The following is a 20,063-nucleotide window of genomic DNA, read 5'->3' as shown; positions in this document are numbered from 1 at the left end:
GGCTATTCTTATCGACCAAGTTCTCATCACCTAATTCTTCTCATTTACAACCATTTTGTTGTAAATGTTACATTCAAGACACTCCAAACACACACCATAGCATAATTATACCTTTAAACATAAAAAAACCTCTTACAAGCCCTAACCGGTTTGGCTCAGTGGATAGAGGGTCAGCCTGCAGACTGAAGGGTCCCAGGTTTGATTCCAATCAAGGGCATATACCTTGGTTGCGGGCACATCCCCAGTAGGGGGCATGCAGGAGGCAGCTGATCTATGTTTCTCTCTCATCGATGTTTCTAACTCTCTATCCTTTTCCCTTCCTCTCTGTAAAAAATCAATAGAATATATTTTTTTAAATGTTTAAAAAACAAACAAACAAAAAAACCTCTTACAAGCCCTGGCCGGTTTGGCTCAGTGGATAGAGCATCGGCCTGTGGACCAAAGGGTCCCGGGTTCGATTCCGGTCACGGGCCCATGCCTGGGTCGCAGGCTCGATCCCCACTAGGGGCGTGCAGGAGGCAGCTGATCCATGATTCTCTCTCATGGATGATGTTTCTATCTGTCTCCCTTCCTCTCCCTTTTTCTCTGAAATCAATAGAAATCTTTTTTTTAAAGTATGTGTCTATCATTAAAAAAAAAACTCTTACAAGATATACTTTCCAAGGACATTAATCACCCTAAAAATGTTTTGCCTGCATACTTGTACTAAAGTCTAGACTCCTTTAATCCTCTGTTCAGTATTTCTTATTCCTTCAACATTCAAATTTCCTCATAGAAACCATAGTTGGGGTGGTTTTTATTCTTTGCTGCTTATGATAAATCAAATACAAGAAATGGTACTGTCCCACTGGCTCGGGAAAGGTCTGCTTTGTAGGACATTTTTATTCCACCACTGCCAGAGACGAGATTTACTTCACATTCCCTCCTAGTAGATAACCGCACTGCCCTCCACGTTTTGAAATACTGATCATTCTTGTCTTGGCACCTCCAAGTGAGTCCCCTAAGGAAGGTCATTCTGTAGCCCAAACTGCACAGGCCATATTTCAACTGCAGTCAGAGGAAGGACAGTTCAATTCCACAAGCCTTTACTCGGTGTTCACTTTGTGCCAGGTGTTAGACACTGTGCTCTGGGGACACAGCTGGAGGAAGACACAGGCAGGGAGCATCCTGTTTGGGGTTTGGGGGTTTTGTTTTTGCCCCTCTCTGGGGCACTTACTCTACCAGCTCATTCATTCAGTAGGCCCATCCATGTGCCAACCTCCCCTGGGAACAAAGTGATAGTCACTGTTCCTACCATCACAGACCCAGCAGACTAGTGGAAAAAACAGACACATAAATGGTAAGTTATGACAAGGAACCAAAAGAGAAAATTTGATTCATTCTGGAAGGGTATGGAGGCTGAAACTGCACTAGGAAATCGCATGGTCTTTCTGAACTCAGTATATCCAAATTAAACATGAACTCAGCATGGTCTTTCCCTAGTGTTTTCCATCTCATGAAATTATACAATTTATTCACACATTCATCTATTCATTCATGCATTCATTCAAGAAATATTTTCCCCTCTGGCCAGTGCTTCTCAGTGATTAGAGTGCTGGGCCACGCACCAAAGGGTCACAGGTTCAATTTCCGGTCAAGGACATGTGCCTGCCTGGGTTGCAGGTTTGATCTCCTGCCCTGGTCAGGACATATGCAGGAGGCAACCGATCAATGTCTCTCTCTCACATCAATGTTTCTCTCTCTCCCCCTCCTCCCATCACCTTCTACTCTCTCTAAAAATCAATAGAAAAAAATATCCTCTGGTGAGGATAAGCAAAAAAACAAAACAAGGAAATATTTGCTGGATGACTCCTAAAGGGAGGCCACTGTATTAGTGCTGGAGACACAGAATGAACAAAACAGACCCAGGCCCTGCACACATAAAGTTTATGTTCTGATGGGGTAGACAAGCATTAAAAAAATACTAACCACTAAATATGTAATTGCAAAGTGTAATAAGGGCAGAAAAGTTAAGAAAAGATATAATGCAATAAATTGATTTAGATTTAGTTTCATTTAAATTACCCAGGGGCATGGGTCAGAAGGTCAAAGAGATGAGCAGGTGACTATTAGGTATAGATTGATGAACAGGTATAGATGTGGAAAGAAGTCCCTGATATGGTATTAAGTAAAAAATCAATGTGTCCTACATTTGAATGAAGTGCAAAAAGAGGCAGAATGACTAGGCATGCTAGGAGTCAGAAGAGTGGTTACCTCTTTTTAGGTGATAGGAAGAGTACAAAGGAACCTTCTAGATACTGGCCATGTTTGTAACTCGATCTGGATGGTGTTCCGTGGATATAGTTAATGTAAAAACTCATCAAGCTTTACATATAAAATTTATGTACTTTATTATATTAATTTGTGTATGTTTTTAGAACAGATTTTAAGAGTTAGTATGCTTTTTAAAATATATTTTATTGACTTCAGAGAGTAAGGAAGAGGGACAGAGAGATAGAAACATCAATAATGAGAGAGAATCATTGATCAGCTGCCTCCCACATGTCCTTACTGAGGATCAAGCCCATAACCTGAGCATGTGCCTCGACAGGGAATCAAACCATGACCTCCTCATTCACAGGTTGACGTTCAACCACTGAGCCACACAGGCTAGCCTAAAATCAGTATGTTTATATGTACATGTATATATGTGTTCTCTTCATAGAAAGGAATCTGGAAAAAAAGGTGTTAACTAAGGTGCTAACAGTGGTCATGCCTATATTGTGATAGAATTTTTTCTTTGTTTTGCTTATCTGTATTTTAAGATGTTTCTACATATAACCTTTTATAATAAGAAAGTCTATATATAAACTTTTATAGTAAGAAAAAATTGAGTTAAAAGTCACTTTACATTTGATACATTGAATACTGATAGGTTCTGAAAAGTCTTTAAAATCAGAATGAAATTCATTCTTCCTTGTGCTAAGATCGTCTATTTTCTTAAGGCTTTCATCTTGATTTTCTCATCAGATTAATTTAAACAAAAAGGCCAGATTCTGCTGGTGATTAAAAATTAGAAACATTTCTAAGTTTTCCTATTGGAGTCCACTGATCCTCCAAATTATTTCTATGTCTCTTGTGTCTTGGTGATCCAAGTCCGGCCCTTTATGGAAAAAGATGATCTAGCAGGAAAATTTTATAAACAAATCATGAAAGAACTCCATGCCTTGTACCTCACACCATCTGGGGCTCCAAGCTAATGTCCACTGAGAGCTTTCACCAACTGAAAACAGAACGCTGACCATGAGACTTTTTGCCTTTCAGGATGATATCATCACTGTGATCAGCCGAGTGGATGAGAACTGGGCAGAAGGAAAGTTAGGAGACAAAATCGGCATCTTCCCAATCTTGTTTGTTGAGGTATGTGAGCATCAAGTCTACATCTGATTAAGCGTACCAGAAAGATGCATGTAACATAGTGATTCCTGAGAGCAATTTCCATTTGATCTGAGGCTTATTCAGAACTAACTAAAGTCTCTAGGAAAAGATGCCAGATGATAAGATCCAGTTCTGGCAAGAGTATGGGGCAAGGGCCTTTTTATTCTGCTGATAGGAATGTAAATTGGTGTCATCTCTCATATTCAAACTCTAACTCATATCAAGAATGTTAAAAATGTACATCTCCTTTGAATCAGCAATTTCACATCAGAGAGTTTATGATAAGGTAATATTAAAATGAGTATGCAGAGATATGTGTATAAAATGTGCACATGTGTTAACCATAGTATTGGTTATAATAGTAAAAAAAAACCAGAAATAATCTAAAAACATAATAATCTAAAAAGAAACAATTAGAATTTTGTTTTTAAAAATAATGGTGATGAAAATATATACTTATTAAAAATAATATTAGAGAAGCATATTCAGTATCACAGAGTATTTGGAATTATGGGGAAATGTTTATGACTTATTGTCAAGTAAAATAAAGTTTAACGGGACAGAGTTCTGGAGATCAATTTCACAACCATTACTTACACTACTGAACTGTACACTTAGAAATGGTTCATATGATAAATTTGATGTGATATGTTTCCTGCCAATAAAAAGAAACAAATTGAACTATATAAAACTAGCTTTACAAATATATGTGTATATATTAATGGATAAAGAACTAAAAGGAAATGTACCAAAATATCACCAAATGGTGAGACGCTTGACGATTTCAATTTTTTTCTGCCGTCTTGTATTTTGTAAATCTTCTGAAATGAGCACATATTTCTTCTTTGTTTTTTTAAAGAGGAAAGAACACATGCTAGGATATTTATCTAATATAACTTGGAGTCTCTAACCTCTGTAGCCTTCAGCCTCACTGAGCTTGAAGCAGGTCATTGCAAATTTAAAGGAGAAGATTCAGTAATTAACTGCATTTATTAGTGCTTACCATGCATAAAGCAGTAAAAGTGCCCTGGCCGGTATTGCTTAGTGGTTAGAATGTCGGCCCTTGTACCGAAGGGTTGCAGGTTTGATCCCTGGCCCCAATCGGGGTGAGTGTGGGAGGCAACCAATAGATGTGTCTCTCTCACATCAATGTTTCTCTCTCTCTCTCTCTCTCTCTCTCTCTCTCTCTCTCTTCCTCCCTCCCCTTCCTCCCTTCTCTCTTCTGCTCTGTCTAAAAGATCAATGGGAAAAAAGATCCTCGGGTGAGGATTAACCAAAAATACAATAAAATAATAACATAAAATAAAGCAGTAAAAGTCAGTAGTGGGGAGCTATGAAAGAAGTAAAAGGCATGCTCCCTGACCTCTAGGAGAGTGGGGTAAAGACATTACAGAGGCATAACTGGAGAGAAGGAACCAATTCTTTCATTCATAAGAGTTAAAGCGGGTTGTGAAGTAAATGGAGTGTCCAGAATACTGCACAGGTCTCAGGGTTCTCTGTACCCCCTCTACTGTATCAGTGTGGAAGGGATGAAAAGTGGAAAGGAGGGATGGAAGAAGGGTCCAGAGAGGCTGGTCTTCTATCTCTAATAAGTTCTCATTCCCAGTGCTTTTTCTCCTGCTGAGGCCCCTACCAGGTACACCCACTCCACCCAATTCTCTCTACTTGTTCAAATTTCACTCATTTTACAATGTAGGGAGTAGGAAGAGGAAGTGGTTAAGGATCATGCCCCCTTTCTGATTTGTGTGCCTAGGTTGGTGGTGGAGCCATTTGCTTGGTCAAGCAGCATTTGCTAAAAGAGGAACAATTATGTTGACTGGAAGACAGTGGTTGAGATTCTAAGGACAGAGATGAGCTACAACTAACGTCTAGCTGTACACACAGGCACGCTGAAATTTTTGCAGATGAGAGCTCACATCGTCCCCTGCATTATCTCAAGAAACTTCTTCATAGCTGGGGCTGGGGGAGAGGCACCAATGATCAGATATTACCCACTTCTGATACCCTTCCCCCACCCCCAAAAAACTTCTACATTTAATGATTATTCATTTGGATACTCTCCCCACTACTTCACCTCTGAAATTGGTGATTATAAGAATCCTCAAGGTTGTCATCAAGCTAGCCATTGCTTCCTTTGTTCTCCTAATTGCTAGGAGGGGAATAAGATAATCAAGTGGCTGCTCTACTCTGGGAACCTGGTTTTCAAAAATGGCTTGAAACCTACATTGAGCTTTCTAAAGCAGCCCTTAGATTCTGACTTCCGTCGTTTCATTAAGACTAGCACTTGCTGAGGACTCTTTAAATAAGTTCTGCATTTCCAGTGCCATGCAAAGCAGCTGGAAGGAAGGAAAGCTTTCTTATGAGAGTGATATGGGATGTGTGTGTTTTGTTCTTGCTTTTTGCATAAACAGGATTTTTCTTAGTAATGTAGCATTGGATTTATTGAATTGCACCTGGATAAAAAGGTGGCAAAACAAACACTGAGCTCACACCCATTCTTGTCAGAACTTCTCCAACAGGGCCTGCCTGGGTTATGTGAATCTTGCTCAGCTCAATGAACCTCAAGGATGTTGTTTCAAATGAGTGGATGCAAATTTAAGAGATGTGCAATCCTTCCCCAACTGAGCCATTAGTCACATTGGCAGAGAACAAGGCAAACCAAGAGTCACAGAGGCCCTTTCTCAGTGTTGCTGATGGTGTTGCTCATCTGGGGACAGAACAATTAGGTGGAAGCAGAAAAACATTAACTTCATTGTAGCTGTGAATGACCCTGAAGAAGTTTACTCATTCAACTCAAAGAGTGTATATTGTCCTCTTTCTGGATGAACAATGGAGGGATAGGTGCTCTGGGGACTGGAAGGGCATTGTCCCTAATCCAGAAGGCTGTCAGAACTTGCCTAAACAGTTCCAGTAAATTCCTAAACGGTCTCCCTCCTTCTAGTCTGGAATAATACCTTTAGTGTATTTATTTTTATTTACATACAATAAAATTTACTCTTTTTGGTGTCCAATTCTACATGTTTAGGTAAATGTACTCAGAATAACCACACCATCATCAAGATGTAGAGTAGTTCCAATGCTCCCCAAAATACGAGGTGATGCTGCCCCTTTGTAGTCAGTTCCTTCCCTGATTCCCACCCCCTGGCAAACACTGATCTGTTTTCTGTTCCTATAGTTTTCCTTTTTCCAGAATGTCACAGAAATGGAATCAAACAGAATGTGGCCTTTTGAGTCTGGCTTCTTTCACTTAGCACAACGCATCTGAGATTCATCCATGGTGTTGCATGTAGCAAGTAGCGCATCCCTTTTCATTATTGAATCATATTCCATCGTACGGATGTGCCAGAGTTTGTTTATTCATCCACCAGTTGAAAGACATTGTAGCTGTTTCCCTTGCTTTGTTGGCAACTGTGATTAAAGCTGCTATAAACATTTGCATATCATTTTTAGAGTGAGCATAAGTTTTCATTTCTCTCCGGTAATTATCTAGGAGTGGGACTGCTGGGTTGGATGCTAAGTATGTGTTTAACTTTGTAAGAAACTCTCAAAGTGTAGCAGGAACTTCCAAAAGCATAAATCAGGTCATGTCACTCCTTTACCTAAATTATTTCAAAGGCTTCCTTACACTTAAAACAAACATGAAGCTTCCCAGGCCCTTTGAGATCCAGCCCCCGCCTGTCTCTGTGGTCTCCTCCACCACCTGCCTCTCACTTGCTCTGTTCCAGCCCTCTCTCTTTCTTCCTTGTCTTATTCTCAAACAGGCTGAGCTTGCCACCACCCTCCCACCACACCTCCCTCTTCCTCCTCCCTCCCCCACTCCCCTGCCACCTTTCAAGGCCTTTCCACTAATTTATAATCCCTCTGCCTGGCCTGTTCTTACCCAGTCTTCACGTGGCTGGTTCCTTCTTGCCATCTGTGTCTCAGCTTAAATGTCCCCTTCTCAGCAGGTTTTCCTGGATCCCCCAATCTAAAGGAGCCACCTCCCCCAGTCACTATCACAGCAGAACATTATTACTATCAGACATTTTCTCATTTGCTTGTTTCATGCTGGCTTTGCCATTTATAAGTCACCCCTTCTGGGCCTCAGCTTTCTTATCTTTGAAGTGGACAACATAATGCTTCCTCCCCTACTTGATTATTTTTTTCACAATATTACAAGCTTCTTGAGACATAAACTACATCTGCTTTAAACTTTTCTCTCTTGATTATTTTAATCACCTGCACATTGTCACTGAAAAGTTCTTAAGTGGACATATTCCCTTTTACCTCTATAGTTGAATTTCTAAATTATAATGGGACGGACCAGATGTAGTTTCAGAGGGCAACTGGTGACAGTCATAATGACGCATGTTTAAGTACTTGTTCTGGAAAGTCTTATTCACACAGACCCCCGTTTTGTCAGCATATTTCAGGTTTCTGGAGGAAATGAATTCATGTGGACGCTTGGTGGGCAGGGTGTTCAAAATATAATGCAGTCAGTGGTTGTGCTAGAACTAGTTGGTACTAGACTGCAAGAGCTGGTTGTTACATTTTCAGGAATTTTGCTAGCCAGTTGTTGAACCATTGGTAGATATTTACACCACAGAAATGGGTAGACTCTACAAATCAGGAATGGCGAGTGAGGTGGTGGCATCTGAACTGGCTTCAGACTCGCCTGGGTAAGACTTAGTTGGTCATATTAGACCAGGAAGACTAACTTCTCACCAAACCTTTTGTCTTCTCAGCCAAACCTCACCGCGAGACACCTGCTAGAGAAGAACAAAGGCCGCCACCCGTCTCGCACAAAAAGCCTGTCCCTGGTGTCCTCCTCCAGAGGCAAAGCCACCAACACGCCCAGCCTCCGAAGGGGCCCTGGGTCCAGGAGGAAGGGGCCCGGGCAGCTCTCCATCACGACAGCCTTGAACACCCTCAACAGGATGGTCCATTCTCCCTCAGGGCGCCATATGGTGGAGATCAGCACCCCAGTGCTTATCAGCTCTAGCAACCCCTCTGTGATCAGCCAGCACGTGGAGAAAGCAGATGTTCTTCCCAGTTCTTTGGGACAGGTAGGAAACAGACCCCCAGGATAAGGGCACCTTGGAGTTGGTCAAGTGATCCACACCATGTCACAAGCAAAACTGGATGTTTAGTACGTGCTAAGCACTCATCATGCGTAATAACAACGAGTGTATGTGTGTGTCAGAGTTGAAACAGCCTGTGAATTAGGTATGATTAGTGTTATCCCCTCTTTACAGGTGAGAAGACCGAGGCTTAGAGGAGTTTAACGATTTGTCAAATTCTCACATATGCTTTGCTTTCCCATGCTAAGAGCCTTGACATGGTCCCTTTCCCTTAGAGAACTTCCCTTCAAGGAGATAGTGGCACCCATTTTTCAGAGGGGGTCCTGGCATCACAATTTGAAATTTATTGGTCCATCCTCCAGCAAGATACTGGGCATCATGTGGAAAAGAAGAAAAAGAATTTATGAGTTATTGGGTGTTTGGAGGGCTGGCTACATAATTTGCAGGGCCCAGTGAAAAATGCTAATGCAGCTTCCCTTACTCAGAAGTGATTAAGAATTTCAAGATGGCAACAGCAGAGTATTAAACAAGTGGAGGGCTCTTCTGAGCACTGAGCCTTGTGTGACTACACATGTTCCACACCCCTGAAGACAGGCCTGGGTGTTTTCATATGGAGCATCTAATGCGATACTGTATGTAAAGTGCTTAGCACAATGCCGGGCCCATACTAAGCACCCAATAAGCACTGGCTCTTAATACTGTTCTTAATAAGCCTGGTCACTGAGTTGCCAGCTGAAGGGAAAGAAACCAGGGCAACTGTGGCACTCCAGAGCAGAAGTACTTCTAACAGCGTGTGTCTCTTTAGGCTGAAGGGTACTTAACACATGAAGGACTGGAGGTATGAGGCAACGTAATTAAGAACTGCATGTTGGCTATTCTGCTGAAAACACTCTTTGGAACCATGCAGGTGGCAACTTGAGAAGACAAACCTCAACTTGCATGATGCATTTTTTTAAAGCTGTAAATCTTGTTTTTAAACATGAATCTCTACCTTGGGATTAAATGGCTTAATTGGACTCTAATCCCTTTTTAACAAGACAGGGAGGAGGAGAAAGTCAAGGACTCCTGAAAGACCTGTGTACTGGTCTAAAAGGAAAACAATCACCTTTTATAACACTTCACATTTTACACCACTGTCTGGATTGCCAAGAGGCTGGCTGTCCCTGTACCTTTGTCCACCACCTGCCTTACACGTGCGCGCACACACACACACACACACACACACACACAAACACACACACTTCCCTCCATATACACTCTCCTCCAACTTAAAAAATCACACTTATAAGGCTTCCATTCTACACACACATTCCACACACGTTGTTACAAGTATGTACACACTTTGTGCCCAAAGTTCTTCTCCCTCCAATACACACACACACACACACAAATGAGGGCCTACTGACTCACAATTTAGCCAAAGGAGTGACAAATTTTTCTGAAACTATTCTTTATATATAGACAGATATATAAAGTACAGCCCACATTCAATGGATTAAGCTAGCTGATTCAGCTGTAAATTAACTTCTCAAAAGATTTAGCCAAATCACTTTCCATGTGTCATTTCAATTCTTCTTCCTGCTCATTTACCTCATCTACAGAGAGGCTGGACAGGAGTGGAGAATCCTAATGGAATTCAAAACAAGTATTTCTTCCTAGTTTTCACAAACAGTGAGAATTTCAAAGTGTGGCATATGCATATACTATTCCCAGGGAACCACTGCACGGTACTAATAGTGGAGGGGGGGCGGGGAGGTTCGATTCAGAAGGTTGTGGATTATAATTATTTCTACATTTTTGCCCAGGTGTTATCATGAACAAATGTTTGTGGAATAAATATTTGCTGTTCCTCCAGGAATTTATTTTTGATGCATTTGCCTGTCACAATCCTCTGCATGCCCCAAAGCCCTGTATGCCCACCATTTCTTCACGGCAGCTCTGCCTTCCCCTCCCCTGCAGAATTAATCTCGCTCCCCTGTGGCCACAGTGCATGGCTCACACTCTTGTTCTTTGTACTATAAATACCGTGTATAATCTTACCACCTTGCTCACTAGATTGAAAACTTAAGGGCAAGGATGATGTTTTATTCATTTACGTTGCTGTTGACTTTCCAACGCCCCAGTAAAGGTTTCCAATAACATATTTTGCCTCAAGAATCAAAAAACAAAGTAGCAGCCTATGACTTACTTAAACAATTACCAATCCCTTCCCCCTCTCATAATTATCCAGAAAACAAGAGCTAAGACAGAGAGGAAAAGGCAGGTTGCAGAAGTCAGTGTAAGGAATGCAATTCCCAGCCCCTCCTCCGTCCCATTCCAGGATGCTAATGACAAGTCCCAGCATCTCCCCTGGGCTCCTGGGAGGATGAGCCGGCATGCACATTGGGGAATTCTGGGGTCTATAAAGCTGACTCCTTTCGATCCTATATTTGGAATATTCTGAATAAAGTGATTTCTTTATTCACTTTATTGGAGTTCAAGGAACCTGAACCATTAAGTCCAGATCCTGTCCCAGGGTGTCCCTTTGTCTTCATCTTTCAGAGGAATCTCCCAACCCAACTTTACAGTACTCAGGAGCGCCATGAGAGGTGGTTTCTACTTAGTATTAAGATAATTTTTCCCCTTGAACACACTCTCAGTCTAATTTATGACTAAGATGGTTTAGCTAACCCTCCTTCTAAGGTAATTTACAGAAATAAATTTATACTGAGAAGTGGAATCATTAGATCATATGGTAACTCTATAGTTAACTGTTTCAGGAACTGCCAACTAGTTTCCAAAGTGATTGCACCATGTTGCATTCCTATCAATAGTGTGTGAGGGTTCTAGTTTCTCCACATCTTCACCAACATTTACTACCTGTCCTTTCTATTATAGGCATCCTAGTGGGTATGAAGTGGTATCCATGTGGTTTTGATTTTCATTTCCTTGATGGCAGTGACGTTGAGGAGCTATTCCTGTGTTTATTGCACATGTGTTCTTTGGAGAACTGTCTATTAATATCCTTTGCCCATTTCTTAGTTGGGTCAGTTACCTTCTTCTTCTTGGGTCCTAAGTGTTCTTTATATATTCTAGCTGCAAGTCACTAATCAGGTAAATAATGTGAAAATTTTCTCAGTCTGTGAATCGCCTTTTCACTTCCTTGGTGGTATCCTTTGAAGCCCAACATGTTTTAACTATGATGATGTCCACTTTACCTACTCTTTCCTTTGTTGCTTGTGTTTTCCATGTAAGAGTTTTATAGTTCTAACACATTTAGTTGTATGATGCAATTGGAGTTAATTTTGGCATATGTCATGAGGTAGGGGGTCCAAATACCTTCATTTATTGTAAAAGAATGCCTCTCATTTTGCGTTAAAATTGTTTCAGATTCAGGTGTTGTCAGCCTTCTCCATCCATTATAAGCCTCCCCATCAGCATTTTACCTAATGATTTGAGGTTTTATTCATGAACATATTTCATTTGAGATTGAAAATGCTGACATTCTAAATCTATCATTCTTCCTGCAATTCTTCTATGAGATTGACTACTACTTTTTGAGAGCTGGTTATGTGCAAGATACTATCCTGTGAGTTTTACCTAAATTATTTCATAATGATCTCAAAGCCTGCACATCATAGGCCCCCATCACATACTGGGTAACTAAAGTTCATGCCTCAACCACTATATTCTCATTCTCTCTCTTTCTCTTTCATTCTCCCTCTTGTTTGCTCCTGGGCGATCTCAGAGCTCAAAGACAGGACTCATTTCTCACCACCTTCTCGCCTGGCATGTTTGACATCACTGAACTGCTACCCATTTTTCCACTGGCCACTGCCAGCTGGGCTAATCTTTCCCTGCCTGTCTGTGCCAGTCTCCTTGTTTACATCCTTATCGCTGCCCTCAGGCTGGCCTTGGCGTCCTGGCCCCTTTGGCCATGTGTTCACTCTTCCGCCCCTCCTGAGGTCTGGTTCCCACACCTGGGCTACGGCCAGGAGAAAAGGCTGGGGTTTGTCCAGCCTGGAGAAGAAAGGGCTTCAGGGTTCGTGCGGGGATGGGCAATGGCTTTATTTTTCCAAACTTGGGTTTATATACTGGTTTTGTGTTCTGGTGTCCAGAAGAGAAAGGGGGCATAAATCATAACATGGAGGATTTCATGAGGTGCAAGGAGAAATCTCTCCTAGCACATAGATTCTTAGAAACCAAATACTGAAAGTGCTGAAGGAGCCTATAGGATACTCTTCTTGTTGGCTTTTGCTTTGTGTTTTATTTTTCCCTGGAGAGAAAGGAAGCTATAGTATAAATGAAAAGGCTTTGAGTCAGGCAAAGCTTCTTGCCATGGTTTTGCCGCTTAATTACTGACATCGAGTCTCGGTGTCCTCATCTGCCAGATGAGTAGGCCCTTCCATGCAGGGCCTTTGCAAGGGTTAGCCCTGATTCAGGAAGCTGTAGCCATCGTTCTGACCCCCTTTCCTCCAAGCAGAGCCTTTGGAGTATTTCATCCTTAGTGTGATTGAAGGGAGTCCCTGACTTAGGTCAGGGAATGAGCCAAGCATCTTCCAAAATCTAGATGACCCTTCCTATCTGAATCCCCAAGGCAGTGGTCAGCAAACTTCGGCTCTCGAGCCACATGCAGCTCTTTGGCCCCTTGAGTGTGGCTCTTCCACAAAATACCAAGTGCGGGAGCACACGTACAGAGCGACTGAAACTTCATGGCCCATGTGCAGAAGTCGGTATTTTGAGGAAGAGCCACACTCAAGGGGCCAAAGAGCCGCATGTGGCTCGAGAGCCGCAGTTTGCCGACCACTGCCCTAAGGTGTATTTTTCACAACTACTAGCAGATATGGAAGTGATCTTGTCTCATTTTACATGGAAAAAAACTGACACGAAAGCTATTTCCATAACAGACTCAAGGTCTTCCCCCCCAATACAAATGGACTAGTTGCAATTTCAGATAGAACTAAATGTCCCTATGTCAGGCAATGCCTCATCCTGGAGCCACGTAATCCCAGTCGCAATAGCCATTATTAGCACAAGACAGGAGCCATCACCACCTGAGGCTCCATCAAGTCGCAGGTTAGGCCTAGAGAACCTGATCCGTCTCCCACCCGCTAACTGCATTATGCCTCTCCAGGCCCCCGTTGCCCGGTTTTCCAGGTGGAAGGATAAACTGAGCTGGCAGGGTATCCTGTTGCTTAATTCGTTAACAGCACACTCTGAAGATCGAGAACAGCAGGAAGAGCCGTTCCTATTATTTAGTTCATGCTGGTCATTGTAGTGATGCCTCCTTCTGCTCAAGCACACATTCCCGCAAGGGACCTGTTTCCTTTCTGTCTGCTGCCAAGCTCCCTCGGCCCCAGCAGGTGTCGGAGTTCTCTGAGACAGAGAGCTTTTCAGCAGTTTCTCAGCACAGGCCATATAGTGAGAAAATATGAGATTTGGGGTCGGCCAACTCTGAGATGGAACTCTCCCCTTGCCTCTTGCTGAGCAGTAAGTATCCCATTGGGCAAGTTACATAATCTCTCCGGGCCTCAGTTTTCCATCTGTAAAATGGAGCTGATGATGACAATTTCTTTAACTTCATAAGATTGCTATGAAGATAAAACAAGGCAAAGCTTGTGCATGAGATCATAGCCAGGGTTTGGCAGTGGGTAAATAGCTCAATAGCCATTCACTCTGTCATTAATGTTGGGTCAAGTCAGGAAGCTATAACTATCCCCCAGCCCCACCGCCGAGGAGCTGGCATGTGCAAACCAGCCTTGCTGGGAATGACATTCGCCCGCCCCTCACTTCAGAGGAATGATCCGTGGGAGCCTGCCTTTCGGTGCAGGGCTCCCAAAAGCCCCTTCACTTCCTTGACAGGCAGTGAATTCTGGAAGGAAGAAAGAGGGAGGCTTTTAGCTTGTATCTAGGGGGCCCTGGGGCACCAGCTCTTACTCAGCTCAGACCTGAGCTGTAATCCCCAGGGGAACCCCTGGGAGAGAAGCCGAGAATGAGTGCAGGAGAGAGGACTTTGGACAGAGGAGGAAGCAGAGCCCTCTGTCCACCATTTTCTCTGCACGCCTTTCGGCTTTTTCTGTGAGCCCATCCTCACCGGGAATGGCGGGTGGGTCCTGGCTGCCCCAGCCCCTCAGTGAAGCAGCCAGCAAAGGGTTGCTGGGTGGTCCCGTGCACCAGGCACAGGTGAGACAGTGGACAAGACACACATGCTCCCTCCGCTCATGGACCGTCCAGGCCAGCAAGGAAGACTAATATTGAACGTGTTATAAATACTTGAGGAGGAGATTGTGAGTATCCAAAGAGCTATGAGGTTTAAGGACGGGGAATGGAGTCTGGGAGGTCAGGGCAGCCTGTCTGGAGGAAGTGGTCTTCAGATGGAGACCTGAAGGATAACAGAAATCAGCCAGGTGATGAAGGAGGTGATGTGAGGTCCTGCACGCATCTCTCCTCAGCCCCAGTTCCCTTTGTTCCAAAGTCACACCAGAGAACGCCAGTTCTCCTGGTGCCTGTGATGCCTGCTGTGCCCGCTGCCCAGCCCTGCCCAAGCCCCTGGGTCCTCTGGGGCACAGCCTTTCTGATTTCTGGTGACCGAAGCAGATTCGGTAATTAGCCCTGCTGTTCAGCATGCTTCCTTGATTCAGCATTTCTCCAAAGAGAGGTTAAGCTTTACATCATCGTTTTGCCCAATTAATCCTGGCAGGTGAACTGCTCCAGAGACCCAGCCCTGCCGGGGTGAGAGAGGGAGCAGCCCAGCCTGAACCTCAAACACTTTAGCTCAGACTCTATAGCTCTGGGAGCCAAAAGCAGGGGTAATTGATATTCAAGGCCACTGAGGCCTGCAAAGCTCTCTCTCATAGAATTCAGCAAGAAGGAAAAACAAGAGAAGCAAAATAAATGAGGAGGGCAAGCAAAGAGGTGTGTACAGGGCAGCAGTTGGGGACAGAGAGGATAGTGAAGAGGAACATGGGGGCATGGACATTCCTTACTGGCACAGGGAACATGGCCCTGTGGCTCAACCTGGCAAAGGCCTCAGTTTCCTCATCTTAAAATGGGACCCTGCATCTGGACAGGCCCAGAATCCAAGAGGCAATGATTCTCTTTCATCCTCACTGGGGCTATACTGGGCTAGGGATGTACCTGGGTTTATTCAGCAAACGAGCTACTGGGCCATATGCCTTCTTAGGGAATGAGCTGAACATCAGGTCTTCTCCACAGGCTTTCTCCGTGGGGGCTTCTACAGAGGGCACAAAACGGGCATGTTCTTAACAGATTGTTCCCGTGGAAAAGCAAGATACGGGCCCCTATCACAACCCTTTGTTAATGCTTCAGGAATTTTATTTTGGGTGAGTAACAATGTTCTCCGAGAAGAAAAGGAAAGAGAAGTTTTTAAGGAAATGGACCAGTTTTTTTCATAGGAAAAGAATGTTTATCGTAGATCAAAGCACAGGCCTCGGGAGATACAATATCCAGCCTTCTCCTTCTCTTCCCCCTCCAAACAATCAAGCCCTGGTGGAAAATTGCACAACGAGATGCATAATAAAACCTGCTCACATACGCAAAGAATATTGCAAACACCGGGGTGTCTGTTTCCAGACCCTTCAGCTAGGGAAGGCATGCTTTCTCACGGCTGAGACGGGGGCAGCTCTGAGGACACAGAGGGCAGAGTCAGAAACTCGAACAAAGCATTCCCACCCCTTGGGCTCAGCTGAAAAGGCCCCACTGAACTCTTGTGCCTTTACCTGCTGCCTTGGCCTTGACCGCTGCCTTCCTGGGCCTGTTCACAAGCACAATGCGCCTACCACGTGCCCGTCTTCCATTCATTCAACAAAGATTTACTGAGTCCCTGCCAATATTTACTAGCTGACCCTTTAAGGATAGAGTACCTGGTGCCCCCTGGTCCCTCCAGGGTTAAGCCCAGCTGAGCCTGACAGGGAGGAATGTTTAGTAACAATTAGCTGAATGTGTGAGTGAAGAAGCGAGTAAACCCAGTGAATGTAGGTCTAAGTGGACATGCATCAATAAACACAAACAAGAGGCTGAATAATGTATGAATTAATAAGTGATTAAAAGGTTTGATGAAAGAAAGAAGACATAAATGAGTATGAGTGAGGGAATTCTTATTAGGGTGAGGAATAAAGAAATAAGTATGTATGTGATCGACAGGGTGGGGTCTTTACAAATGTCACATAACAGAGATAAAGCATGTCACTGCCGTGCTCTGCTAACCTCATCATTTTGCCTTGCTTGCTCCTGCCCTGCCAGCCATGGGGATTTTGAGCTTAATCAGTGCCCTCCCTTGCTGAGGGTGTGCCCATGCGTTAGTGCTTTAGCATCTGGGGCTTCTGTCAGAAGAACAAAAACACCTGTGCCCTGGGCTGGATGCCAGGCAGCCCTGCCTCCAAGACTGGCCTCCCATATATGGAAAAAGCATGCCTTCAGCTAATGTCCTCAGCCCCATGCTGACCCTGCGCTATAGGTGCATAGGACCTATTTCTAAAGCTGAGTGCCCCAAAAGGCATCTTTTCAGGTGCAAGGGATGGAGAACAGGTCGGGTTTGGATGAAGTTCATGGCCAATCCTATCTATGGCAGGTCACTCCAGATACTCTGTTTCCCTTGTAGTGCATATCTGATCCATGTTTCCTTGTTTTCTGTTTTGTGTGTGGTTGTTGTTTTGCCTGCTCACTAGGATATAAGCTCCATGAGGACAGAGCCAGGCACATGGAAATCTCAATAAATATTTGTTAAAAATGAGTGAAACATAGTCTGGAAAACAAGTCATGTAAACCAACCGCTTGAACTAGCTACCAAGACATGATTCCCTCCCCCAACAGTGGGCCTGACCTGACTCAGCCAGCAGACCCCACATTTCCCCTTCTGGGAGCTCAGAGGATTGAATGAGGCTATCTTCAAGGTCCTTCCCAGCTCTCTCATTCTAGAGTTCTAAAGCCAAGGGAAGGGGCTTCAAGTTTTTCAAGATTCATATAGTGAACCTGAACCTGAGTCCCTGGGTATTTCATGGAGACAGCCATTTAACTGGCCTGTGTCAGGGTGAAGTGATGCTGGGCGTGGTGACATTTCTGTTCTGACTAACAGCCACCTGAGCATCATGTGTGACTATGCAAATGCTGCCTGCCATACCTCTCCCTCGGGCTTGGCCAAACCTCTGCTCAGAGCCAAAGCCCACCCTGCTGCCTACGCCTTAGGGAAGCCCTAAAAGTGTGCCATAAAACCCCATGATGGAAATGACTGGGAAGTAAGTCCCTTCTCAGACGTCTCTGCAGGGTTCCCAGAAACTGGGCCAACTCCTCCTGACTAAGTCCAGCACATGAGCTAGAAAGGCCTGTCGGAGGAGTCCAGCCCTCAGGGACTCCTACAAATCCCATCCAACTCTGTCTGCACATCGGCTTCTTAGTTCAGGAAATAACTGTCAGGCCCCCTCTCTCCACCATAACAAGCTGCCTTCCAAGGATGTAGGTCCTGTGGTCTCTATCAGAGATGGGTAGAACATGGGCATTTCTAGAGGTTCAGAGCCTGCTCATCTTTGGGGCGCTCCTGTCTGGAAAATGTGAGGGAAGGACCCCAGTGTAGGATGGATGGCAGGTTCCTCACACCATCTGCACTGTCCCAGTGAGCAGTGGCCTTTGTCACCAATCCCCAGGACCTCGCCAGGTGCCAGGACCTAGCAGATGTGCAACAAGCATCTTCTCTGAATAAATGCCAGGAGGAGACCCACAGCAGACTTAACAGGAACTTCGGTTGTTTAAATGTTACGGCCTTTAATGAAACCTGGTGAGAGGATTTAATTATCATTGTGGCCAAGCAGTTACTTCTTCAAGTGGACTGTTATGGTGAGGAGGACAAGGGTTGTAATTAAGGTTTTGGTGTTGCAAAAACCACTAATAAGCCTCACCCCTTCAGACTCTGCTTTGGTGCTAAAATCCTGCCTCGAAGGCAGCAGGCCTTTGGGCTCAGGAAAGCATGAGGTAGAAAACAGAACAGAGGGTGATCGCGCTGAGGACACTCTACCCACCAACCCAAGGACGCGGCTTAGGGAGCAGGATTTTGTCATTGTGGTTTGAGGTGAAGTTGCATTTTCAGCCTTTTTCCCAAAAAGCCAGTGCAGAGCCCAACTATGTAGAGTGCCAGCTCTCACCCTTCACTGGAAGCTTCAGGGTGCATGAGAATATCCCAGTCCAGTGTCAGGAAAGAGATTCCTGAATGCATGTCGCCCACACATAGGGTCAACCACGCATCACGGGCCCTACCCAAAGGGGATCTGCCTCTTCTCCTCACCCATCTGCCTTGTATGTCTCCCACTTCATAGCAGTAACAATGGTGACTGTTTATTGGTACTTCATGGAGCCAGACAGCGTGCAAAGTACTTTGCATGTATGTTCGGACTGAATTCTCCCAAGAATCCTATGAGGTAGCTACTACTGCTGCCCCCTTTTATAGATGAGGACACTAGAGCTCAGAGGAATTAAGTCTGAGACTCACACAGCCAGTAGGTTTCAGTGTCAAAACTCAAACCCAGTTCAGACGGCCCCAAAGTCCATTCTCTTAGCAATGGCTGCATAGAGTCTCAAGGAGGTACAGAAATCCACCTGATCAGTGAGTGTCCCCAGGGGGTTTTCAAAGGACTTGAACTGACAGTATGGGAACCCATGCCAGCTAGGGTTTTCCAAGCCTCTACACCAGTGATGGTGAACCTATGACACACGAACTCATTTTTTTGGTTGATTTTTCTTTGTTACATGGCATTTAAATATATAAAATAAATATCAAAAATATAAGTCTTTGTTTTACTATGGTTGCAAATATCAAAAAATTTCTATATGTGACACGGCACCAGAGTTAAGTTAGGGTTTTTCAAAATGCTGACACAGCGAGCTCAAAAGGTTTGCCATCACTGCTCTATGCAGATGTTCCAAACACCACCTTTTCTCCCCGACAGAGGTCAAGAGGTAAATAAATAAATCAGGAATCTATCTTCAGCAAACAGGGTTTATGAAAAAAACATTTTATGTCTGGTAAATAGCTCTTGACAACCTTTCAGAATAGTATTATACCATTAAAAAAACTGAATCAGTAATTTAAGATCTTCCCTCACAGAAAACCACACAGAAAGATCCAGACAATTACACAGGTGAGTTTTTTCACATTTTCAGGAAGGGGATACTTTCACTCTTTACAAACGCTTCATGAGGCTAAGGTATTATTAATATCAAAACCAGGAAAACAACAACATAAGAAAATTTTGAGTTCTACCTCACTCGTAAACAGCTGCAAAAACCTTCTGTGTCTATTGGCAAACCAAACCCAGGAATATATGGAAATAAAATACATTAAGTTGGGGTTTTCCCAAGAAAAGTTGATTTAATATTATAAAATTGATTGGTATAATTTATTATATTAATAGATTAAAGGAGAGAAAAAACAAGTGATCTTTTCAATGGATATAGAAAAATGATAAAATTCTATAGCCCTTCATTATATTTCTTAAAATCTTAGCAAACTAGAAATAAAAGGGAACTTCCTTAGCTCAATAAATGAAATCTATATAAAATTGACAGCAAACATCATACTTAATGATGAAATGCTGAAGT

At 43.7% G+C, this 20,063-nt stretch overlaps 1 protein-coding gene across 4 annotated transcripts in view; it reads left to right on the top strand.

Annotated features, from left to right (window-relative positions):
• The window catches only part of SH3RF2 (SH3 domain containing ring finger 2), a 115,700-nt gene that overhangs the window by 48,611 nt on the left and 47,026 nt on the right, over positions 1 to 20,063 (top strand). For all 4 annotated transcript variants that reach the window (XM_070414686.1, XM_070414685.1, XM_070414684.1 and 1 more), the window contains exons 4-5: positions 3,304 to 3,399; positions 8,142 to 8,462. In XM_070414686.1, coding sequence (XP_070270787.1) covers positions 3,304 to 3,399; positions 8,142 to 8,462 — 417 coding nt within the window. The remainder of the gene's footprint in view (positions 1 to 3,303; positions 3,400 to 8,141; positions 8,463 to 20,063) is intronic.

The sequence above is a fragment of the Myotis yumanensis genome, unplaced genomic scaffold (assembly GCF_028538775.1).
Source record: "Myotis yumanensis isolate MYYU_CA2020_CCGP unplaced genomic scaffold, mMyoYum1.0.hap1 SCAF_5, whole genome shotgun sequence".
NCBI classification, from domain to species: domain Eukaryota; kingdom Metazoa; phylum Chordata; class Mammalia; order Chiroptera; family Vespertilionidae; genus Myotis; species Myotis yumanensis.
Note: the sequence above shows the minus strand (reverse complement) of the source record. Positions and strands in the feature narration are given on the sequence as shown.